Source organism: Rhincodon typus, chromosome 8, assembly GCF_021869965.1.
Source record: "Rhincodon typus isolate 14 chromosome 8, sRhiTyp1.1, whole genome shotgun sequence".
NCBI classification, from domain to species: domain Eukaryota; kingdom Metazoa; phylum Chordata; class Chondrichthyes; order Orectolobiformes; family Rhincodontidae; genus Rhincodon; species Rhincodon typus.
In genome coordinates, this window is record NC_063339.1 from 54,409,114 (window position 1) to 54,435,905 (window position 26,792).

General features: G+C 37.9%; 1 protein-coding gene across 3 annotated transcripts in view; it reads left to right on the plus strand.

Annotated features, from left to right (window-relative positions):
• Positions 1-22,589, plus strand: part of snx6 (sorting nexin 6) — a 44,920-nt gene extending 22,331 nt beyond the window's left edge. For all 3 annotated transcript variants that reach the window (XM_020529305.2, XM_020529306.2, XM_048599697.1), the window contains 7 exons: positions 1,599-1,704; positions 2,326-2,401; positions 10,357-10,396; positions 13,655-13,741; positions 15,665-15,824; positions 18,819-18,904; positions 21,980-22,589. In XM_020529305.2, coding sequence (XP_020384894.1) covers positions 1,599-1,704; positions 2,326-2,401; positions 10,357-10,396; positions 13,655-13,741; positions 15,665-15,824; positions 18,819-18,904; positions 21,980-22,033 — 609 coding nt within the window. In that variant the 3' untranslated portion in view covers positions 22,034-22,589. The remainder of the gene's footprint in view (positions 1-1,598; positions 1,705-2,325; positions 2,402-10,356; positions 10,397-13,654; positions 13,742-15,664; positions 15,825-18,818; positions 18,905-21,979) is intronic.
• The last annotated feature ends 4,203 nt before the right edge of the window (positions 22,590-26,792 follow it).

Consider the following 26,792-nt stretch of genomic DNA (forward strand, 5'->3'; position numbering starts at 1 on the left):
TGCCCCTCAAGTCCCTTTTGAATGTTTTCCCTTTTGAAACTTTTCCCTCTCACCTTAAACTTCTGCCTTCTAGTTTTGGACTCCTCCACCCTGGGGCAAAGATCATGTCTATTTACACTATTCGTGCCCCTCATGATTTTATAAACTTCTTTAAGGTCACCTCTCGGCCTCCGATGCTCTAGGGAAAATAGCCTAGTCAGCCTCTCCCTATAGCTCAAACCCTCCAACCATGGCAACATCCTTGTAAATCTTCTCTGAATCCTTTCAAGTTTCACAACATCCTTCATATATCAGGGAGACCAGAATTGCACACATTGGTTAGACCACTTTTGGAATAATGTCCTGTACAGCCACAACATGACTTCCCAACACCTCTACTCAATTAATTGACAAATAAAGGCAAGCATATCAAATACCTTCTTCACTATCTTATCTACCTGCAACTCCACTTTCAAGGAACTGCCAGATCTCTTTGTTCAGCAACACTCCCCAGGATCTTATTACAGTTTATGTAAATTTATATTTTAAATCTTAGAACATTGAACGTGTATGTGTATTCACATTTATCACCTGTATATCCTAGCTCATTTCTTGCCAGAAGATTGCTTTAGGTCTGTTGTCTCTTTTTTTAGTGGAAATATTACTTCAGGCCTTTTGAAGATATTTATCTGTGAGGTAGCTGCTGCATATAAAGAAGATATACTACAATAGACTAGAAAAAAAAGCAGGAGAGAGAATTTAGCTACATCAAGGTTTGACTAAAGGTCTAAATTATAAATTCAGAATCATATGGAAATAGAAAATATGTAAACACTGTCTGAGTCTACCATCAAATTAAATCATGTAACTAGTTAATTAAGCTGCGTTTCTGCATTACAGTGTTGTTGCTGCATAAACTTGATGTTTGCTTAGTAGACTCCTTAGCTTGAACTGCAACTGGAAAACACTTTCACCTCTACCTCAGCACCACCCCCATGTTTTCAAACTCCAAATTATTTCTTCTTCACCGTTTTCTGACCTTTCTAATTTGTTAACTCTATTTCCCAGAATATTCCGTTTAAAATTGTAATAATTGATTAGAAATCCTTCCACCACTTTGTACTTGGCTTATTTCTTCATCCCTATTCTCCATTTCTCTGAACTTAGTAAATGTCTGTGTTTTGCTATTATCTTTCTCAATTGGCTCAAAATCCACTACTTTGCCAAAATTTTAATCACCTTCCTTCCTTCCTGACTTTGCAGCCTTTTGGTGCAAATGATTTTCAGATCGATCTTGCAAGGAGCTATATAAATCAGAGTTGTATATCTATGTACATAATGAGAAATTTGAAACCTATAAATGTCACATCATTACCAAATTTTTAACAAAAAAAAGTCTGCTGATTATCCACTTGCAGCTGCATAAAGGAAAATTTTAGGGTACATCTCATTTCGAGAAATGACAATATGACAACTATTCTTTAACTGATTAAGGTTATCTATAGAGCTGAGAGCACAGAATTACTCAAGCAAGTGCTTAAGAATTGACTTGCTGTCTAAGTAACTCAAGTGTTTAAATTCTGTATTGAGTTTTTAAACTAGTTGCAAAATATTTTTAGGATGTTGATGATTTCTTCGAACACGAGAAAACCTTTCTTCTAGAATATAATAGCAGAATAAAGGATGCAGCAGTCAAGGCTGACAAATTGACAAAATCACACAAGAGTAAGTAACAGTTTTTGTTTTAAAGTATTGAATGTGAAGCAATGTTTTTGATACATTTAAAATATTTTGTTAAAGAAAATATTCATCCTTCGCTTTCATATTGTAACTTTTTTTTTGTAGTATTTTAATTGTTCCTGTGGGGCTAGTACCTAGATCAATAGAAAAATGTAGAGATTGAGTATCACTCAACATATTTGTTTTGGGGAAAAAAACCAGTTAGTCTAGTTACATAAAAATAATAATCCTAATTTTAAATAGTCATGTATTCACTTCAGAATGATGGAACACATCTAATAGCTGATCCACCCATGGAAGTAGTTATGATGGTAATGCTGACTAGCATTGAGGCACTGAGGTATAAATCAGTATTGAGGTGGTGGGAAGGTTTTAGTTGAAAGTGAAAATAGGAAGTACAAGATTGGAAAGGAACTGAAAAAAAAAGGATGTGTAAGATAAAAAAGGGAACCAAGAATCGGGTGAATATCATGTAATAACTGGGGATGAAGGGAAAGGCTACACATAATACAAAAGCGAGCATGTTGACCAGTTACTAAGAAATAATTTTTATTACTTTTATGTGAAATGTCTTACTGTAATACATGACATGCTTTTCCTTTTCAGATGTGGCAGATGACAATAGTAGAATTAGTTCATCATTGCATACATTAGGAACTCAAGACTCAACAGATCTATGCAAGTAAGATTTAAAAAACTTTTTTTCTAGATATTGCATTTTACTTTTAGTGTCACTTAAATTATAAATTGGGAGATTTCCTGATGACTTGTTGGTCTTGATGGAACATTAAGTAATAAATTTCAGAAGAGTCATCTTTGATTTCTGTTTTTTGCTCATTATGCTCACTTCAGTTGAGGCCATGACGTGGAGGTGCCCGTGTTGGACTGGGGTGGACAAATTCAAAAGTCACACGATTCCAGGTTGTAGCCCAACAGGTTTATTTGAAATCACAAGCTTTTGAAGCGCTGCCCCTTCGTCAAGTCAAGTGAAGAAAGCACCCAGGCACAGGCTTTATAATCAGAGATCAAAAAACTATACAAATAGTGTGATTAGTTTGTATGATGTTTTGATCTCTCTGATTATAAAGTCTGTGCCTCGGTGCTCTTTTCATTTCACTTTACCTGATGAAGGGGTGGTGCTCCGAAAGCTTGAGATTTCAAATAAACCTGTTGGACTATAACCTGATGTCGTGTGATTTCAGTTGAGACAACAGTTGGATTATTGGCTTTGGTGTCTCTGTACAGTGGGGAGAAAAATGCCAGCCTGTTATTGATGCCTGTTATTGTTTTTGTACTGACTTGTTAGAAACACCAAGTGATCAGACTAGAATCTGGTTTGGCTGTGACACTGACTGTAGCGAAATAGTCAAATGAGGAAAGATCACCTGAATGACGTGACCGAGTACTGCTGGAGTCTATGGAGATGTATTTCAGAGAAAATTGGGGGAGGATGGTGCAGGGGGTGGAAATTAAAATTAGAATGTTTCTTACAACTGAAATGAGTAGTGTAGTTAAAATTCAATCAACAGTGTGATTATTTTGTCTGGTCTAGTTTTACAGCAATTCTTATTAGTCAACCGTGTCTTTATTTTTCACCCCTTCCATAATGATTTAGAAATCTGTTTTACTCTTAGACTTGCATGACATTGAAGATTAACAGATATGCAATAATTTTGCAATATGTTCATTGTTTTAGGCATATTCTCATGCAATGCTGCGTAATCTCAGGAAGGTATTATATATACTGTACAAAAAAAAGTGAGAAAACATTATCAACTGTATCTCATTCATTCAGAGGTGCAACCTTGCATGCTACTCACCAACCTCTAAATCCTATTACCCTAGGAGGGGGAGAAAAACCTGCAGCCAGTTCCAGGATGTTCCTTTGTGACTGGAAAGACAATCAAGAAAAGTCGCAACCTAATTGGAAGTGCAGCATTCCCTTGTGTGACTGTGTCATATTCTTTTCTACTATCGACCCAATACTCAACGTGTCAGTAGATTGCCCTGGAGGCTGATGACTGCTATTTATTCTAACTCTGCATTTTGATTTTATAGAGAGAGCCTCTACTCCTACCTTCTGTATGCATTCTGTATAAATAACATTCAGCCAGACCATATCCAGTTTGTTTACATTCATAACCAGTGTTTATTGCCCATCCCTATTTGCCCTTGAGCTACCTCCTTGAACTCCTGTAGTTGTGTGCTGAAGGTAGACCCACAATGCCGTTGGGAAGGGAGTTCCAGGATTTTGACCCAGGCAGTATATTTTGGCAATAGATTTCTGAGTCAGATTGGTGAGTGGCTTGGAGTGAATTGTGGCAAATTAATTCCTGTGGTAGTGTGTGTACAGGAAGGCATTTTTAAACCAGTATTTTGAGGAACCCACAAGAGAACATGTTATCTTAGATTAGGTTTTGTGTAATGAAACGGGGTTAATTGATAAATTTTTTTTTGTGGGTGCTTTAAGAAAAGTAAGATGACATGATCGTATTCATCACTGGGATAGAAAATGAAATAGTCCAATCAAAACTAGGGTCTGAAATGAAAGCAACAATGAAGGTGAGTTGGCTACAATAGACTGGGTAACTTCACTAAAATACATGATAGTGGGTAGGCAATGCTTACTATTTAAGGAATGAATGCATGCATTGCAACCATTATACTTTCTTTTTGGGCAAAGGAACACATCAGGAAAAATGGCCCAATTATGGCTAACAAAACAAATTAAGTATAGATTTACGTCCAAAGAGGAGTCACATAAAGTTGTTAGAAAAAATAACAAACCTAAGAACTAGGAGCAGTTTGGAATTCGGCATAGGAGGACCAACAGGTTGATTTAAGAGAAGAAAAATAGTGAGAGTAAACTTGTTAGGTATGTAAAAGTAGACTGTAAGAGCCTCTGTAAATTTATAAAAACGAAAAGAATAGTGAACACAAATGTAAGCCCCTTGAAGTCTGAAATGGGAGAATCGATAATGGAGATTAAGGAAGTGGCAGAGCAGTTGAACAACTATTTTAGTTCTGACTTCAGAGAAGACCCAAAAATAAATCCTAGAAGGGCTAGGAAAGCAAGTGTCTTTTGGAAAAGAGAAATTGAAAGAGACTAGTATTAATTTTTTTTTAAAAAGTGGTGGAGAAAGGAATGGGACTGCAGTCTGATAATCAACATCCCAGGCTACCAAGGTTGGCAATTGAAATCGTAAATGCATCGAATTCATAAATTTCCATCTTCTGAAAATCTATACATCAAAGGATGAGAAATATAACTCCACTATTTAAAAATGAGGGAGGGAGAGAGGAAAAGGAGGGGAGGTACAGTAAGTCTAACAGCATTATAATTAATGGACTGCCACAGGGATCGGTAGTCAGCCCCAAATTATTTGCAATATATATTAATGACTTGGATGATGGAAGTGAAGGTACTATCACCAAGTTTGCAAATGACACAGGGAGTCTACAGGGGCTAATTGACAGGCTAAGTGAGTGGGCAAACACTTGGCAGATGGAATATAATGTGGAAAAATGTGAGGTTGTGCACAATGTTAGAAAGAAAAGAAGACCTGAATATTGTTTAAATGATGGAAGACTGCAGAAAACTGCAAAACTAAGGGATTTGGGGGTTCTTGTGCATGAATCAGAAAAAAAGCTAGCATCCAAGTTTTCTGAAGAAGGGTCCCGACCTGAAACGTCAACTTTTCTACTCCTCTGATGCTGCCTGGCCTGCTGTGTTCCTCCAGCTCCACACAGTGTTATCTCAGCGTCCAAGTTCAGCAGGTTTTAGGGAAGCAAATGAATTGTTGTCCTTTATTCCAAAGGGGATGGAGTATAAAAATAGGGACGTCTTGCTAAAGCTACAAGGCCACGAGTCAGACCACTTGGAGGTGGCCTGAAAAAGATTCACTAGGTAAATAGTGTGTGGAAGGACTTTTTTTTTTGTTGAGGAGAGATTGAGTAGGTTGGGCTTGTACTCATTGGAATATCAAAGAATGAAAGGAGACCTTGTCTGTTTTAATAAGATTCATAGGGGCTTGTCAGGGTAGACGCAGAGTTTACTCCCCCATGAGTGAGAGTCTAGGATTAGAGGGCATAATCTCACAGTAAAGGGTCGCCTATTTAAGACAGATGAGGATTTTTTTTTTCTGATGTAGTAAATCTGTGGAATTCTTCACCACTGAGTGCTATTGAGGCTGGGTTGTTCCTTGTATTCAAGGCTGAGAAAGACTTCTAATCAGTAAGGGAATTCAAGTTTATGGGGATATGGCTGGAAATTGGAGCTGAGGATTATTAGACCAGCCATGACCTTATTGAATGGTGGGATAGACCTGATGGGCCAAATGGCCTACTTCCGTTCCTACATCTTATGGTCTTGTGGCCAGTTGTAAGGAAAATACTGGAGCCTATTGTAAAGTATGTGATTACAGGTCACTTAGCACTACACAAAATCAGCATGGATTTATGAAAGTGAATTACATTTGTCAAAACTACTGGAGTTTCTTGAGGATTTAGTTACTTGAATAGATGAGGGGAAATAAGTGGATGTGGTGTATTTGGATTTTCAGAAAGGTTTTGATAAAATCCCACAAGAGATTTGTATAGGAAAACAAAGCACGTCATATTGGTAATATATTGCCATGCATTGTAAATTGGTAAGTAGGCAAGAAACCAAGTCGGAATAATGGATCTTTTGCAAAGTGGAAGCTAGTGGAAATATAATGTATTATTTCCAAGCTTATTGACCATGCAAAACTAAGTGGAATTGAGTCTGGTGAGGAGGATATAAAGAGCATTCAAAGCAATTAGATGGGCTGAATGAATAGACATGAAAATGACAGATGCAATATAATGTGAAGTTTCCCATGTCAGTATCAAAACTATAATGGCAGAATATTATTTAATTGGTGATAAATTGCGAAATGTTGACATTGAAAGAATGTCCTCCTTCACTGGTCACTGATATCAAACATGCAGTTGCAGTAATCAGTTAAGAGAAATGGTAATTTAGCCTTCATTCCATAGGGTTTGAGTACAGAAACAAGGAAGCCTTGCTTCAGCTTACAGGGTGAGACCACACTTGGAGTTTGTCTGCAGTTTTGGTCTCCTTACCTAAGAAAATGGACACTTGCCATGGTGGGAATGCAACAAAGTTTTATCAGACTGATTCCTGGAATGGCAGATTTGTTGTAGGAAGGGAGATTGAGTCCACTAGAACTGTATTCACTTGGTTTGGAAGAATGAAAGAGGATGCTCTTGAAATATATAAAATGCTGAAAGGGCTGAACAGACTAAATGCAGGGATGATGATTTCCCTGGCCAGGGATGGTGCACAATAAGAGATCGTGATCTCAGGTTATAGAGTAGGCTATTTGGACTGAGATGGGAGAAATTTCTTCATTTCAAGTGGGTAGTGTACTACAGAATACTGTAGAATCATTGAATATGTTTAAGAAAGAAGTATATTTCTAGAGGCTGAAGATGTTGAAGCATATCATGGTAGAACAAGAGAATGGCATTGAGATAAGGGATAAGCTGTGATCATGTTGAATGGCAGAGCGGACTCATAGGACCGAATGGTCTACCCTACCTCCTATTTTCTACATTTGTGTTTGAGGTTGTGCCTCTCCTTAAAATTACTTTTCAGTCACCTTGAAGCAGAAATGCATAGGACAGCACATTTGATATTGCAGTAGCTGATCATATCATGGTCCTCGGGTCATGCTATCATTTAACTGAATACTAGTCACTAAAATGTGTGCTTTGCATCATATGGTTATCCAGCTTACGAATGATCCGTGGCACTGAATCATGCAAAACCTGAAAGTTGCAATGCTTACGGTTAGGACTTTCCATAGTTTTTTCACCCTTTTCAGTAACAAAAGTTGGATGTAGTTGTATAAGTTTGAACCTGCCAAAGCCTTATCTTGCCTAAGTGGTAATTGACCTTGGCAGTTTAGCCTGAAAATGTATTTGGTTTTGTTGTTGTCAGTACTGTTTGTGCATTGTTAACAAACTATTACATTTAATAGCTTGCCTGAATTGTGTGAATATTCCAGGAGTTTCCAAGCATCTGACAGTCACGGCATGTATCTGCAGCATAGCACATTCACCTCACATGAGCTCTTTTGCTTTACATCCCTTGCGCAGTCTGAGTGATTAACTTTCCTGTTGTCTTGAACAACTTTGAGAAATGAAAGCAACTAATTTTTAGTAAATTGTTCCTGGCTTAAACATTTGTATTATAGTTAGAATCATAGAATTTTACACTACAGACGCAGATTATTCGACCCATTGTGTCTGTACTGGTTCCTGAAAGAGCTACCCAGCTAGTCCCATTCTTCAGGCCTGTCTCCATAGTCCTCTAAATTTTACACTTTCAAATATATATAACAATCTTTTTCAAATGTCACTTGGAATCAGCCTCCACCGCTCTTCCAGGCAGTGCATTTCAGACGCAAACAACTCTTAATAAAGAAGTTTCTCATCTCACCCCTAGTGCTCTCGCTGACAATTTTGAAATTATGACCTCTAGTTACTGACATGCCAATTAGTGGAAACAGAATATTCTCCTTTACCCTGACAAAATTGTTCATAATTTAAACATCTCATTAAAGTCACTTCTTAATCATATCAGCTCCAAGGAGAATAAGCCCAATTTCTCTAATCTTTCCTTGTATCTAATGCAAGAACCTGTCCTGTTTGTTGGACAAGTTTATTTTCAGATGAGCCATGGCAAATCATTTAGGGACTTATGCAGTCCTTCATTTTCCTCTGATTTTTAACATAGGTGGATTAAAGTTTGCATTAATATTGCAACTGTCCTGTATTTTTAATGCTAATTTTACATTCTTAATGTAGAAACACTTAAATATAAATATGAAGCACAAATGTTTTCCTGTATTATTTCACAAAATTAAACATTGATTCAAATTTTTAATAGGTTAATCTTTGTTCTTGGTGATTTATCCTGGAGAAATATAATGCCTTTCAATTTAACAAAACATTAGTCCAGATTACAGACATGGTGAATTCTACAGCTCGGTTTTATTTAATTTTTGATACTGATACTGACTTCAAACATATTGTGTGCTCTTTGTATTGAGGCATTTTCCACTGTTCCAGAATTATTAAGCCAAAGAAAAATGTTCAAGCTTTTAATCTATGTTTTATAAAATATATTAGCTTGCAGGTCATTCCTGACGGTACAGGCAATGTTTAACAGTATTGTAATTCTCAATTCAAAAGTAATATTAAACATTTGACATTGAGGGAGACAAAATGAATTATAACTTGCATTTTTTGCAAATTTGATGTATTAACTATTTCTTATTTTGTAACTTCCTTTGCAATCTGCTTACTAACCAGTATGAATTTGCACATTCAACATTCCTATCATGGGTTATAATGATGGTTAAGCTCAAATGGGTCATAGTTGATCTCCTGAAACCAAAGATTTAATGATGCTCTTACCTTTTAAATTATAATCTGTTAATTGAACTACATGTTTGCAAGCCAAAGGGCACAATTTCCTTTGCATTATATGAAGTTAAATCAAAGATATGATCTGTATCAATGTATGACTATTACATAGTACACAAAAATAATCCTTTCCCAAGAGACCCACTGCAGTATGATTGTTGATCGTCAGTGTACTACATAATTCACAGGAGTGTGATAAAGTGAAAAATGTTGTCGTTCTAAACGGAACATAATTATTTCATGTTTTGCATTGTGTAATGTTGAAATATGCATCAAAAGCACCAATGTAAATCTTTTGTAAATACATTCATATAGCAAAGACATAAGTGACAGTAAATATTGGAAAGAATTTACATTTGTAGGTTTTGTTGGATATGCAGGTCCAGCCAAAATTGTTAAATGTAGTCAATGATACATTTAAAAAAAACACTTTTAATGTAGAACAGGCTTCTAAGTATTACTATTGTGATGTGATTCTCTGTGAAAACTAGACAGCTGCATTTGTATTTTAAATCTTAGCTTTCCCACTCATTTAAGCAATAATTCATTTTTTAAATCAATTATTCTCTTGAAAATACAGCTGACTAAGGATTAACATTGCCAAAAATATGGCTATAAATTAGTTTTTCTCCCAAATTGTTTTGTTAATACTAAAAATGCATTATTCTGTATTTACAATTTTGAATATGCTGTTTTAGGAGTAAAGTGCCCTTCTACTCAGATGACATGGAGAAATCACTTCTTCCAAAGTTTGTATCAAATTTGACTTGGTTATAGTACAGATGAGATTATTTCATACTTTGTCCAGCTTTGAACAATGGTTCAAACTTAGTAGCATCCCCACTGTGCCAACAACAGCATGTTACAGACAGTTTTGTGGTATGAATTTGTGCCCGTTAAAGACTAATCCAACTTGTTTCACTTAAAACACCTTGAGGTCTCATTAAGAATAGATTCATACTTCAAACCCAGGTCCAGGAAGCGTTGAGACCTTGGTTAGGCCTAGCGAACCACATGATTTTCCTTTAGTTTTGAATGCTAACATATAAAATACATTTGTTGGAATGACCAGTTTGATAAATTCCCGTTGCTCATTATTTACCATATTAGTTTTGGAAAACTACTTTACAGTTTGGTAATGTGTTCATAATTTTGTTTCAGATTTTTCTTGAAGGTATCAGAATTATTTGAAAAAACAAGGGTATGTCACTTTTGCATGCATCTAGTTTGACTAACTTTCCAAATTTTGAAATTTAGCTGAACTTTCCTTCATAGGTTTTTCTATATGCCATAAGTCTATTACCATCTTATTTAGCATTGGTATAGATTTACAACACCTCCATGTATTTGGCACCTTTTAACAAAGAGAAAAAAAATTCTCAACATTTTTTGTATAGGTGTTAGACTAACCAAAATCCCGATGAAGGACATGGATTTATTTTTAGGAGATATGGAGGAAGAGGGATTTGGGAGGGATCTCCAAAGTCTGGGACTTAAGTAGCCGCAGGCATGATAATAAATGTTGAGATGGAGAGAGAGGGCGCTGTACAAAAAGCCAAGATCAGGAATGAAGAGTTTAGGGAACGTGATGGTTTTTGAAGGTTGGGAAGGAGTTATAAAACTAGGGATGAATCGGGTCATCAAGGGATCTAACATAAATGTTAGTATGCAGTACTAGGAGATTCTGAGACAGTGGTTCATTGCGGTTGAGGTGACGTGTTGGGCTTGGATGAGCTGAAGAATTTGGAGCATGAAAGAAGGGCGAACATTGGTGTAGTTAAATGGAAATGAAAATGGCAGTAGTTGAGGTTCTCGTTAGGTTGGAGGAGGTCAGCAAAGTTTCAGATGTGAAAGTAGAGGAGGATATGGGATCAGATACTTGGCTCCGGCTCATATAGGAAGCTGAGTTTGCAAAATAACCTGAGAGAGCCTGACAAAATGACTGGAGAGACTGATGGAATCGGCAAGAGTACTGAGTTTATGGTCAGCTTCAAAGGTGATCCAATGTTTAACTGGAAAAGTTTAAAGGTTGTCTCGAGTTGGATGTCAGACAAATGGTTTGACAGCACAGACTTTGGAAATGGGGAAGGCGGTGGAAAGCTGGAGCTGGATGATGTCGGTATATAGCGACGAGTTGGGCCAAAGGGCCTGTTTCCGTGCTGTGTACCTTTTATGATGCTATAAGTATAATCTGTTTTTGGATATTATTTCCAAGAAGTAATTTGCAGCTGAGGCAGAGGAGTTGGAATGGATCTTTAGGACACATTAATGTAAGGATAGGAAGAAAAGGCATTGCTGGATGACATCTTACTTGACTGAATAAGTAAGACTGCCTTAAAAAGAGGAAGTCCCACTGAGTAGATGCAATGGTGTCAAGAGTTGTAGTAATTAGTCACTGTGGCGATTCAGAATTCAGAAGGATCAGGTCAGTCAAGGGAGGATTATTTCAGGAGGGTTCTAATAGCCCCTTTTTTAAAAAAAAAAAAAAAAAGTGGGAGATAAGTCACCTAATGTAGAGACTAAGATATGAAATTGGTCCGCAGTTTAAGAAGAGTGGTCTCCGTAATGCCACTTGAGATAGGATAGAGACAGGAGGTTTGCAGCTAGGTCTAGGAGGAGGCTAGGGGTTTTTGGGATTGGTAGGAAGAAGGGAAAAGGTACAGTGACAAACCTGTCCATAGGCCTTTCACATTTGTTAAGCAATGTGTGGGAGAGGGGATGAGCAAAGGTTTAAGCAGATGGATAGTAGTGGAAAAAAAATGAAAGTTATCTTTACTCTCTCAAATTATCCTACAGTTGTGGGTGGTTTCAGTGCTGGAGAGTGAGACCCAATATCACATGATGTGCTCCAGCCAGATTTAGTGGTCAATAGCTAACTAGTTGTGCATCGGTGGATACATTAAAGTCTACATTTCTTGAGTTGATGGGAATTTTGCATTTGTGGGAATTTCTAGATGGAGAAAATAAAGTTTTATGGGAACAAGGCCATCAAAGGTAGTGGTAAGGTAGTAGTTGAACAAATGAATAGCTGCAAAAGTAATGCAGTGAATCAAACACCAAAAGTTAAACAGTTGGGTGTTCCAGAAGTACAGTTGAAAATAACTTGGGAGTTTTTTTTGCAAGGTACTAGAAGTGGTTGGGTGCTTGTGCTGATGTGTGGTGGCCTTGTAGGTGTTCATGACCATGAGGATAGAGTTAACCAGGAATGGCAAGATCAAAGTTGTTAATTTGCATATAGTTCAGAGTTTATATAGAGGAAGCAGTTTGGAGAGAACAAGAGAATAGTGAATCTGCAAGTGCAAATTGAGAAGGAGATTGGAATTAGTGAAGGTAAGTTACTGACTGCAAATGGTGAGGAAACAAAGGAAAAATGATAGCTTGGTGAAAAATTTTAAGGTGGCTGGAACTTGAGTGTTTTAAACCACATTTTAACAGGTGAAATGTGCAGAGGGAGAAAATGCCAGAAGAAGAGACAGAAATACCAAAATGCAGAATAACTTCTCCAGTTAGGTCAGTTTTGGAGATCCACAGCTTTTCCAGTGCATGGTCCCAGTGTGCGCTGGGAACACAGAACTGGATAATCTTCCCGTTGACTTCCCTGTAGGCTCAGATCTTGCTGTATTGGAAATTACAAATGCTAACCTATGTCATAACAGTATCCAGTGCAGTTTGTCAACATGAGCTAATTGTGATTTCATGGATGTGAGCAGCCATTTAGTTATTTCAATAAAGTTTATAGTAAACTTTTTGTATTCAGTAAGTCTTGACTACAAAGCCTTGGGGGGGAAAACACCATCCAAACGTAGTAGACTGCATTTAGAGGGGTAAGTTGCAGGAAAATGTGTGGTAGTTTCCTTCTGTGTTTGTAATTTCTATAAATTCCCCTTTTGATCCTAGCTGTATATTTCTGACTTAAAGCAGTATATTGGTTTTTAAAAAAACTGTTTTGAGTTGCATCTGCTGCAGTGCTGCTATTTGTGCTTATACTTTTTTTAACCTTAACTGTTGCAAGAAAGAGTTTACTTTGTAATCATATTGTTTGATCCTTCAAATAATTAATTGTTTGAGTTAAAATTATAACCAGATAACAAGTTTCTCAGTTTTGGAGAATGTGGTGAATTAAAAAGATTAGACAAATATATTTAAAGTATTTGAGAATTAACTTTTTTAACTGGAAGCGGTATTTTTAGGTTTCAGGATATTTTTAATTATCTGTATTCAAAAGGTCATGTTAAGCATTTGTGTAGTTATCCAATTGTCAGAAATAGGTACAAAAGTAACAACTCCTATTTGATCTTTATGCATGGACATGTTTTAATCATTTAATTTAGTTATATTCTGCATGAACTGTTGAGAAAACGCAGACTGTGATTTTGACATTAGATGACTTGCTTCTCCAGACCCAACAGTAGAGGTTACTATCATTTTCTACTTGATTTCTTGCATTTTTTTTTTACAGAAAATAGAAGCTCGGGTGTCAGCAGATGAAGATCTAAAACTTTCTGATCTTTTGAGGTATTACCTAAGGGAATCGCAAGCTGGCAAGGTAAATATGTTTTAGCCAGTTGCTCTTTTATGTATTTCTGGTTATATTCTTAAGATATTTCCTTGATTTTCTCAGTAAGTTTAATCAATGAATGGTACAGATCAGGATTAATTACAGATTCCAAACAGGAAGAATAATCTTAATTTCCAGTATCTGGCAACAGGCAGGTCATGGTTATTGCCTTGTGATAAAATACAACCACCTTGAAGATCGCTGAGTTTTCAACTTGATGTTATGTCACCAACTTAGATCCCTGTGGGTAGCATTGACAAAATGTCTGTGGTACCTGATTTGCTTGGTCTGTTTTACTACTTCTGATTTTCTTTTTGCCCTCTTTATAGTAGAACATCCCAAGGAACACCTTTTATTATTTCCTTGGTTGACAATTTTTTCCCTCTCTTCCCTGCAACAAAAAGTGTGCCTGCCTAAGTTCTCTCTTACAAAGAGCTGATTTAAATAAAGAACTGCAGAGGCTGCGTTCTGCACCAGTGCTACAACTTCAAAGTAATTTAGGAAAATATCTTCCTAGCCCCTGTGCCTTTTTATTTAGATGTCCTGTACAGACACTAGCCTGCAAATGCTGCCTTTCTTCTAACACTTGCATTTAGGGTGGCTGGCGTTTTGGTTTGCATCCACTGGGGATGTTTTCTTCCATTAATATTCCCAAAGTTTTTATTACCATTGTTAACCTCAATTAAAAAGGTTAGACGGCACTGTTAAGAATCTTGCTAGAATGATGATCATTTGGGTAAGATACAAGTGAATTCCAGGTAGGTAGATGACATCTGTCCATTTTGGGAGACGGAACGTGCCTGAAGTATATATCGGTTCTGGATTTATCATTGTCTGTTGTGGCTGTGGTGGCAGATTTGCAAGAGGCAGACCCTTCTACAGCTGTCGCAGATGAATGGTGTCGGCCTGAAGTTCCGTGATTTTTCTTGTTACCACCCCCACCCCACCTCTTTTGGCGAGTTTGTTGCTTTTTCTCTATCATCCAGCCATTTCTTTTGCCCTCTGCTTTTTCCACATCCTTCCAGACTACTTGTCTTCAGGCCCTCTGCTCAACATTGAGGACTTCCATGCATCAACCTCGATCAGTTAACTTGGTCTCTGGGTGATGTGATGCATTAAGTATGTTAGTGCAGTAGGTGGTATATAGTAGTTTGTCTGCTTGTCACCTCTTGCCTTCAACTGTTGGTGCTGGCTAGTGTATAAATGTATAAAACTATATAGACCTCTCCCACATAGCCTCTTCGTCAGCAAACCCTATGTAATGCCTCCCTGTGGCAATATAGGTAAATTGTGTAGTTTTCAACGACTTAGACAGTAAGGACTACACATGCTGGAAGCTAGAGTCAATAAATGTGGAGCTGGAAAAGCATTGCAAGTCAGACAGCATCCGAGGAGCAGGCAAGTCAACGTTTCGGGCTGAAACCCTTCGTCAGGACTGGGGAGGGGGAGGGGAGCCGAGAAAAACATGGAGGGGTGGGATGAGGGAGGGTAGGTGAGATGGAGATAGGTGGATGCAGGTGGGGTTTATTGTGGTTGTTCAGTGTGAAGGGTGGAGTGGATAGGTGAGTGGGAAGATGGACAGTTTTGTGGTGGAGAGATTTTGAAGCTGGTGATGCAGGTAGGAGGTTATTACGGTTGGGCAGTGGGAAGGGTGGAGTGGATAGGCAAGTCGTACTCGGGAGCATTCCAATCAACAAAGAATGGATGCCTGAAGTTGGAAAGGGTGAAGAGCACTTTTCATACTGGTTATGCTTTCCATTTACTTGGTTTTTTGGCTTAATGCAATAGCAGTGGAATCATTCAAAACTGAGTCATATGCATAAATTCAGTTTGATAGTTTTAAAGAATTTTATGAACTTCCTTTATTCTAATTTAAAATAGTTATTCATGCTGCCTGACTTTTGGGTATAGGATCTCCTTTATAGACGAGCACGGTCACTAGTGGATTATGAAAATGCAAACAAACTACTGGATAGATCAAGAGCTAAAAACAAAGATGTACTTCAAGCTGAGACCAACCAGCAGTTATGTTGTCAGAAATTCGAGAAACTTTCAGAGTCAGCAAAACAAGGTAAATGTTTTACAATTATTACACTTCAGAATTACTATTAATAAGCAACATTTGGTCCCTACACAAATGAGCATTTTGCATGTGGTTGTTGAGGTACTTGTCAGGAGAGTTAGTTTTCAGTCTCCTCTGGCCTCTCAGTTGAGTAGCGCTGCAAGAAACTAGAAATGATGAACGTGCCCATTTCCCTGTTACAAAATAAATAGGGAAAATAGCTGTAATTTCTTCTTGTGAATTAAAAGTAACTTCATAAGGGCTTGTCACAGTTGGGGTGCCGATGAGGGGCAGAAAGGCTTGAGGGAAACTGTATAAATTCCTGGTTGTCTTCTACATGGGTCAGGCAACTGAATAGTTGCTGTTGAAATAAAAACAGAAATTGCTGCTGAAACTCAGCAGATCAGGCAAAATCTATGATGTGTTGAAGATATCTGGAAGCTCAGAATCATTTTTATGACAGAACGAAGGTGTTATGAAAAGCGGTCACCTAGTCTGTGTTTCGTCTACTCAGTGGTGAGGATATTACACTCTTAATAGTGAATACAGTCGACTAGATTGAGTAAAGTACAAGTATATCACTGCTTCATCTGGAAGATGTGTCTAGGGCCTTGAAGGGAGGAGGGAGAAGATAAATGGGCAGATGTTATACCTTCTGCAATTGCATGGGAAGGTGCCGTGGGGGTGTTAGGAATGGAGGATGAGTAGATCAGGGTGTCCTGGAGGAAATGGTCCCTGTGGAATTCTGGCAAGGGAGGGGTATATGTTTCTGGTTGTGGCATCCTGCTGGAGGTGATGGAAGTGGCAGCTAATGATCCGCTGGAGGCTTTTGGGATGGTGAGTGAGGGCTGGGGGCCCCTATTTCTGTTATGGGAGGGAAATGAAGGGGTGAGGGCTGAATTGCAGGAGATGGGTCAGTTATGGTTAATGTCCTGTCAGTCACGTTGGCGAGGAATCCTTGGTTGAGGCAAAAAAACTAACATTTCTGAGGGCCCCTGCTGAAGGTCACATCATCACAACAGATACAATGGAGAAACTCTAAAAATGGGATGGAATCCTTACAAGAAGCAGGGTAAGGACACATAGTGCAGGTAACTGGAATTTGGTGGGTTTGTAATAGATTTCGCTGGCCAACGTTATCCACAGAAATGGAAACAGATGTTGAGGAAGGGAAAGGAACAGTCAGAGATGGACCAGGTGAAGATGAGAGCAGAGTGGAATATGGAAGTGAAATTGATAAATTTTTTTCCAGTTCTGAGTGAGATAATGTCATTAATGCACAGAAAAAGATTTGTAGGGAGGGGCCCAAGTGGTACTGGAACAAAGGATGTTCTACAAACCCCAGGCTGCTATCTCTCAAGAGTTGCTGTCAGAGTAATTTGTCCTTTTTCTTAAAAAAAAAAAAAAAAAAAAAAAAGTGGCCCTGTCTCAGAGAGCTGCCAACCAATCGGACTGTTAGTACCTCGGCAGTCTCAGTAACACCACTGGGAGCAGTGGCCCAGTGACTGGGACTGCACCTCGAAGAGGACAATGCTGTGGAAACACAACACTAACCAAGTAAGTGAGGGTGCCAGTCACCGAGGATCGGGTGAGGGCTGTTAGGAGTGACCACTGTTGCCCAAGTGGCCACACTGTAGGCCAGAGGCCCTTAGCAAAACTGCAGGGAGGTCACTAAAGTTCACCAAATAGTCGTCTTATGCAGTGAGGGCCTGTTTTGCTGGTATGATTCTGGAAAAAAATCTTTGGCAATTTTAGTGGCTCATTTGGCTTGAAAGTGCGAAGGCCATTCTCCTTCCACCACTATCCACTCCATGCTGTTAAAATGACATGACAGCCAGAAGATAATGGACATTCTGCCTGCTGCATTTCTCTCCATTTTACAGCAACCTCTTTGCCTCCCAGCCTGTCTCCATCGTTGGTAAAATCCATCGTATAGTACCTTATTGATTGGTCCGGATTTTCTACTGGCTAGATAGTTGTTATGATAGTGTAGATAGGGGCTTCTGCATGCTCTGTGGTAGCAGAAAAAATTGTTATGAAAAAATTGCCCAGGAAATTGAATTTCCTGCTGGACAATTCCTCTTGGCCCGGAACACTCCAAAAGTCTCCATTTAAATTGGAGACTTTGGAGGATTCTGATGAAGTTAAGTAAATCGTTAATCAGAAAAAGTTAAACTATTAAATACATCATCTAACTCCTGAGTAACTATTCGACTGACTCCACGCTTGCATCATGCACCCCACAGAGACCCAGTATCAATTCAACCTCACGTACCCTAAATGCGGGAGCAAATTACTGCGGTTGCAGGAATCTGAAGTGAAATCAAAAAATGCTGGAGATCACACCGGGTCAGGCAGCATCCATGTTGAGAAAGCAAGCTAACGTTTCGAGTCTAGATGACTCTTCATCAGAGCTGAATGCTGTATCACTGGACTTGTCACTGTGCATCCTTGCCCTGTCCATCTGGTATCCTACTTACCTGGTATTCTGTTCTTCTCTTCCAGTCTGATATCCTACTCCCTAATCCACTTGCACCCTACCATCTCAGCACCCTAACATCACTGTTACCTTATGTACTAACAGTTTGACAGAGGTTGTCAAAGCGGCTCTCAGGACTTTAATTTTGGAATGTAGAAGCTGACTGTAAACTGGGGACATGGTTTGCCTTCCTTAGATAGATCTGCACTTCAAAGGAAATGCTAGAATAGAAGTACAGCTTTACATATCTGAGGGAGCCCTGAGTTGAATTTTCTTTCAGAAACATGGAGCTCTATGCTTTCATTTTAAAAAAAAAAAAAGCGCAGGAGTGGCAATCTGCATATGATTGTAGCTGTAGCTCATTGTATCTCAAGACTATTTAGGAGTAAATGGACTAATCTTCTAATTAAATAATGAATAGGAAAATGTTTGAACATATCATTTGTTGTATTGATGTTTTAAAGGTATATCTGTATATATTTATTTGAACCTGTGTAGCCTTGATAATTATTCTTTCTTTCTAGAGCTAATAGACTTTAAAACTCGGAGAGTTGCAGCTTTTCGAAAAAATCTCGTAGAATTAGCAGAGTTGGAGCTGAAGCATTCTAAGGTAGTGTCTTTTAACGTTTTAAAACCACTTAAAATTTTTCTTCGTTTATAGCTTGCATTAATTGGCTTTGAAGTTTTAGGACTTTTAGATTTGAATCCGAGGAACCAAATTTCATGTTCCACCTTTCGTTAAGTATCTCAGAACTATTGGGTTGTTGAACCAATGTACTCTAAATTGTTCTATTTATTTCTAGATGCTACTTTTTCAACAGTACTATGGATGACATTCCATCTAATACTTTTTTCCTTCTGGAAAATTTTGTCTGTCTGATGTATTAATCAAAATTAAGTAATAAGTTGCTGTAACAAGGCTCTTGCTACGCATTAGATAACAAGGTGTGGAGCTGGAGGAACACAGCAGGCCAGGCAGCATCAGAGGAGCAGAAATTTCTGAAGAAGGGTCCAGACCTGAAACATCAGCTTTCCTGCTCCTCTGCTGCCTGGCCTGCTGTATTCCTCCAGCTCCACACCTTGTTATCTCACTCCACCATCGGCAGTTCCTATTATCTCTTGCTGTGCATTGTTTTCTTTACTCTGCATCTGCTGCTTGCTATTTGACCTCACCTATAAATTATAAATCTTGTTTATTTAAAGGGAAAATAGACAGTAGCAAAAGAATTAATGCAGTGAATGTCAACATAGATGCTATGGTTGGTTTCAGAATGTATTGTTTAAGAAACTGTCCCAAATGTACTTTATGAATGCATAATCCAGGTTAGCTTTGTCAGTTTGTTTTGTCCAATCTATGTGCAGATAAGAATCTACCAAGATTATTGCAATACCTTTTTTGCAGGTCCTCATTATTTCTTGATTTGTATATGCACTGTTGTTGCTATCAGGTGGCCTATAAATTAGCCTACCTTGACAACTTCTTTTTGCTATTTCTAATCCCGGTCCAACTGATTCCCCATTTGATTCTTCAAATCAAAATCTTTTCCAACTACTGTATTGACATCATACATCACTAAAAGTGTTACCCTACCTCCTTACATTTCTTCCTGTCTTTCCAAAATGTCACATACTCCTGAATATTCAGGTCCAGCTGTGGTCACTTCACAGCCATGCTTGTAATGGCTGAAATAATGCTCATTTAATTCTATGATAAAACAAAGAACTGTGATTGTTGAAGATCTGAAACTAAAACAGAAATTGCTGGAGAAACTCAGCATGTCTGGCAGCATCTGTATAGAGAAAGCAGAGTTAATGTTTTGAGTCCAGTGACCCTTCTGCAGAACATTTATTGCATTTATTTCCATTTGTGCTATCAATCCATTTTGTTATGGACACTGCACACATTCAGATATAAGAGCCTTTAAGTTTGTCTTTTTCCCTTTCTGTCTCACACTTGTCATTGTTACCTGTATTACTACTCTGCAATATTGCACATCACCTGCTCTGTCACCTTTACTGTGTTTTATTAAATGAATTAGGTTTCAAGTTTAGAAATATTATGCAATGATTTTCTTTAATTATGTATAGAGTTGAAATAGTTGAGCTATTAATTTGGTACAATGCTTCATTTCTATCTCCATTGTACCAATCTAGACAGGTAAAAGAAACAAAACTCCCTGACCAGCTACCTGCCAATCTAATCAATGACTTCAGGCTTCATCCATACAAAAGAGTATCATCAGGAAGGGTGTAAACCCGAAACATTGGGCTCCTCTGCTGTGTTCCTCCAGCTTCACACTGTATTGACTCTGACTCCAGCATCTGCAGTTCTTGTTCTGTCCAAGTGTCATATTGGACTTGAAATGTCAATTCTCTTCTCCTCAGATGTTTACAGACCTACAGAGTTTCTCCAACATTTTATTTTTACTCCATCTGTCAGTCTACTCTTTTTTTTTTTTTTTTTTTGCAAAAGACCAGACAGCACCAATTCCTTTACTTACCAACATCCTAGAATTGAGTGCTCTGCCTTCACCCTGTTTTCACCCTACAAAACTTTACAGTTATGAATAACACTTTTCCATTACCCAGCCCTGCTAACTGCCTCCCCTCATTCCACTTTTAGTTATTCAGGGCTTGAAGCCAGAGAATCTCTTGCACTGGCATTTTTTTTTTTTACTCCTGCACCATTATTTCTGTAGTCTTCCAATGATCAGACATTGACACACTCACTTATTATTATCTTCATGCTTTCCCTGTGTCAACATCACGTGAGACTCAACATCAGTTTTTCATGCATAATATTGATACCCAGCTGTACCTCACTATAGGTTCTATTGATTAGTCAACTGCCTCTCTTGTCAGCCTTCTTTCCCCATATCCAGTACTGGTTAAGCAAAAATGTTCTCCAGTTAAACATTGAGAATGTTAACGTCATTGTATTTGACAAAAGCATAAGACTGGAAAATTGAAATAAAATGGCAGTATTTGTGGGGAGAAGCTTTGAGTTAATATTTCAGGTTGATGACCTTTAACAGAAGTTGAATTATTTGTAGTTATAAACAACAGTTGAAAGCTCTTCACTAACTTCTAATGAAAGCACAAGTATTTTATAATCTTGTATCTGTTATCTTCTGAACCAGGCCCCAACTCTTAAAAATATTTTTTCAATTTTGTTACAAGAATAACTTCACTTAAAAAAAAAAAACTTCCCTGAAATAGTGTAGCTGTGTGAATATTTTAGTATTCGAAATGTTGGCAGTCCTTGTGTGGAACTGGAATTATTTTGTTTGCAAGCAAGTGCTTTAACATTCTGATGAGAATTAGGAGTGGGGAGTTCTTAATTTTTTAAAATGTATTTTTGTAAATACACTTCCTATACACGCATGTTGGGGTGATGGTATTGTGGAGAACTGGTTAAATGTTTACCATGATTCAAATAGTTATTGACATTAAATTTTAATCGTGCTTATAAGTTTAGTGTTTGATTCCTAGATATCTGTGTCTTGGATCCTTGTCATCTAAAACCCTTAAATGTCTTGAGTATTTTTAGCAGCATAAACTATGTTTGCAAACTTTGGTACAATTTACAATGCTTGTATTCAGAAAATGTAACATTGAATTAAATCAGAAGTGTTTTTGTTTCCTCAAAATCTTAACAAGGTGAATGCATTTTTTTTATCCACAGGGATACTTGCAATTGCTGCAGAACTGTCTTGTAGCACTCAAAGGTGACAACTAACTGCTTTATGATTGTTGGGTTAACAAGGGCTGTATGCAACAACTCTAAATGGAAAAAAAGCTTTTGTGGCTCCTTGGAGAAGATTTACAGCCAGGAAATCCACATATTTCAGAATTAAACACCACTACATTTGACCAGAAAAGAGAAACTTCAGTGCAGAAAATCCAATTCTGAGATGCCATATAGCACGTCATTTGTATTCGTTTCTCCAGAAGCCAAAATGTTTTCTCCAGCAGTTGCCAATATTTTGGAGACTATTGTATATTTGGTTGCCAACTTCATTCATTTTTAAAATCATCATAGGGTGAATTACAATTTTTTTTAAAGAAAATGTATCATTAGATGCACTCAATATTGTCACACAATGCATTGTTTGACATTTAGTGCTATTCCAACATCTTAATATGGCATTTAGTATTCATTTTTTATATTAATAACACAAGTCCTGAATTAAGATTTATGTTATGACTATAATTTCTAAATCAAATTTAAAGTATACCTGCCTTAAACTTGTAGAATGATTCCTAACCATTGTAAAATAAAGTGTTAAATAAGAGAATGTTTTCATACTTTGCTTTATTAATTTATTTTCTATCCAGCCAGGTAAACAGACTAATGATTTCCTGTTTCTCTATACCGATAAATATGCAACAGCTTGGGGAAAAAAAAAGAACTCGCTCTGCAGAAAGCCTGGTAGAATGATTTCGGCTGCAAGATCAGCCTGTGCATTTCTCTATACTGAAAATGATTTCATTTTAATTGAGTTATACAAATCTAGTTCTTCCATCTTTGCCTTTTCAATAAAATCTGTTATTTGACAGCTCAGTCAAGAACGCAAACAATTACTGATTCTCCTAAGTGTAGTCTGCCAAACCAGCAACTTCAAGCTAAAATTTCTAGTGCTAAAGAAGCTAACAAATTAATTTTACTGGAAAATTGTGGTCATTCTGTGCCACGTTGACTATAAGGTAATGTCTAGTAACTAATAATTAACTTTCCCACTTTTTGAAGGAGTGATGTACTGTAATTGGTAATGATTGAAGAATGATTCCAAGAACCTGCCAAATGTAAAATTTTTAAAAATGTCTTTGCCATATTCGGGATTTCGATTAGAATTTTGCTGTCTGTTTGGATTGTCTGTGTGTGTATTTTAATATGCTAATATATTTTTAGTTTCTATCACCATTTATCACCACAAGCCTCTGCACTCTTCAGTGTTCTATAACTCAACATAGTTTCACAAGATAGAATCCAAATTTGGAAGAACAAAAGCTATAGTTTGATTCTATTGCTGAATGTTTTTTGTTACAGTCCCAGTGGACATAGTGATGGCAACATGTGAAAATGCCTGACCAAGCATCTAGTAATGTCACTGAGCTGTAATACTTAAGGGTACACTGCCTAGACATGCATGGTTGCTTGCTAAAATATTATAGCTAATAATTGTTAACATTGAACACAGAATTGGAGAAACTTCAGAATCATGTTGAAGTTGGTTAAAGAACATACAAAGGTCCCTAAAGGGCAGAAATAAACTGGCAAACATTGATAGATTACTACACCAGGGCCAATAGTCAGATCTAAACATTTTAGCCTGTTATCAACAAACGTGGCAATTTGTGTATTTGCATAATTTTTTATTGTGCAGTAAGAAATAAAGTTTTGAATTTTACTTGTACACATAATACTATTCAGGGCAAATTTCAAAAATGATTGGCTTCCTTCAGTGGTTGCTTGCACCTTGATTACAACATTTAAATGTAATTTAGAAAAATGAATCCAAAACTTTTCGTGTGTACATGGAATGCAAGCTTTGAGGGCAAGGCCAGCATTCATTGACTATTGCTGATTGCCCTTAAGGTAGTAGTGTGCTGCACTTTTGAGCTGCTGCAGTCCTTGCAATGAAGGGATACCCAGAGTCCTTTTAAAGAGAGAGTTCCAGGTTTGTGACTAAGCAAAAGTGAAAGAATAGTGATGTAGCTCCACTTCAGGATGATATGTGACTGAAGGAGAATTTGCAGGTGGTGGTGCAGGTATTTGTAGCCCTTGACCTTGAGGTCCCAGGTTTGGAAGGTGCTGTCCCAGAAAGCTTGCTGAGTTACTACAGTGCACCTAGTCGATGGCACATGTGACTGCTAAAGCACAAAGAGCAATTCTGTTGACGTGAAGTCGTCTAGCCTTATCTCACTTTCTATCTCTTGGTCTGTAGCCTTGTATATAATAACACTTTGTATGTAACCCATGTATTTTTTTAAAATGTTGAGGGTTTCTTCCTGTTACAGCAATGGGAATTATGAGAAAATGCTCCACTGTTTGTGGCATGAAGTTTCTGGTTGTAGGAGGCTAAACAACTCACCAACCTTCACCACCACCACCACCACCACCACCACCACGCCCCCAGGACATTGCAGAACTAGGTATTTTCCCAGTTTGCCTACATAAATCTGGAATTGTATCTCCTGGTGTTGGTAGCACTGGTACCTCCTCATAAAAATACTGTGGATGCTGAAAATCTGAAAGAGAAACAAAAACTGTTGGAGAAACTGAGCAAGTCCAGTAGTGAAGGGAGAAACAGTGCTAATGTTTGTAGTCCAGTATAACTGTTCAGAATTGCTACTGGATTCAACATAAAACTGAGTTTCTCCAGCACTTTTTGATTATGATTATAGCACTGGTTCCTTCCAGTCCTGACACCAAGTTCTTTGCCAAAGGTGAAACTGGGTGCCTGTAGTTACTGAATCATCAGTGACTTTGTTTCCATTCTCAATAGTTACTGATGGGCTAAAGATTAGGAGCCTCCAGAGGCTTTGTGAAACTATGGGATCAATAGTATTATTTTAACAAGACATTTCATCAGTACTCCTCTTTTGCTGGCGAGCTTTATGGAGGCTGATCCAAGAAAATCTGATCTTCGGCTTCCAAACAGTATTGCCTACAGATAATTTGGATGAGGTCTGAAGAAAAGAGAAAATCATTCTATGAATTGATAAAAGAATTTGAGTAATTTTTTTTTTCTTTGTTAATATTTAAATCTTGTTTTCCTTCCATTAAATATAAAGGAGCATATGAATAGTGATTAAAACCTGTCTAGGGTTGTCACTTTGAAACAATCAGTAGGATCGGAAATGAGCAATTTTCCAAATCATTTGAGCATGGAGATCTCGATTATTAGATTCGAATGCACAGCTTTTTATTTTCCTAAATTAAATGCAATTGTGTATTTTTAGTTATAGCTATAGAGGTAGAGTGAACAACCTAAGCTGCAGCAACCTAAGATCAGTAGCAGGGTAGGGACAGTGATGGTCTTTGGGTCATCCAGAGGAATCACTAAAGAGGGTACAGAGTACTTTGGGCATGAGGCAGATCACACTGGATTTGTGGAAGATAGAGTGAGCACCGGGATAAATACGGCAAGAAGCCACAGAGGCAGCAAAAGAAGAGGAGGCATCTGTCATTGAGGGGGTGTATGTAAAGATGCCTGAGGTAGCAAGCAGGAGTAGCTAAGAATTAGTCCATTGCTGACTATCGCAGCGGTTAAAATTAGGAATGTAGGCAGCAGAAGTTTAGGATGAAGCTTGAAAGGATAAAATGGTAACAGTGCACATTGTATGCTCCATTCTACGGTTACCATTGTCATTTTCTGCTTGAAGTAATATTCAAATATGTAGAGGATGAAGATGGCTAATGCATTAATGTTGAGAAATTAAAAGTGCAGTAGAACCACTTGATGATCAGAGCACAGAATTGCGGTAATAAGAGACACAAAGACAAATCTACAATAAATGGGGAGGTGTTGGCATGGTGATACTGCTGCTGGATATGTAATCTAGAGATCGAGTTAATGTTTTGAGAACCTGGGTTTAAATCTCACCATAGCAGATGTGGAACTTGAATTCGATTAAAAATCCAGAGGGATAAAAGTCCAGTGATGAACATGAAGCCATTGTTCATTTTGTAAAAATGCATCTGACCACCTAATGAACAAAAACTGCCATTCATACTTGGTCTGGCCTATGTGTGACTCCAGACCCAGCAAGATAGCGGCAGGATAAGTCGCTCCATTTGGAGCTCTGCTCTGCTTGCCAGTTCCCTTTCTCTTTATTCTTTCTTTGTCTTTGCTTTTTTTTCTTCCTCCTCTCTAGTAATTCTATTCTGCACCCCACCTCTTTTAACTATCTACCTAAGGAGTTGGGAAGGAGTCAGTTCACGACAACTTGGCGGGTTGTGTCCTGCAGCGATGGCTGATTGAGCATGGGCCGGAGCAATGGCGGTGGGTCAAGAGTGAGCCGGTGAGGTAGCCCAGAGTGGGACTCTGACAGAGGCATGGCGAGAGCTGGAAAACTGAGTGCGACTATAACAGTGGAAAGGAAATTTGGACTCTCAAGTTATCATTTTTTTTTTCTTATCTTATTCCAAGTTAATGTGAATGGTGCCATGTATGTACAGTGAAGGAACACACTTCCCACTATTTTTAGATTGAATACATGTGACAATTAATAATTCGTGAAGAGGACCCACAGCAATGTGATTAACTCTTAGCTGCCCTCTTAATACAACGGAGTGGCTTTCTAGATCATTTTAACTCCTAAAAAGGCTCAAAAAGAAACTGGAGGAGCAGCACCTCATATTCTGCCTTGGGAGCCTACAACTCAATGATCTCCATGTGGACTTCACCAGTTTCAAAATCTCCCCACACCCAGCCTCATCCCATGACATATGGATGATAATGGAATAGTTTAGGTTAGATGGGCTTCAGATT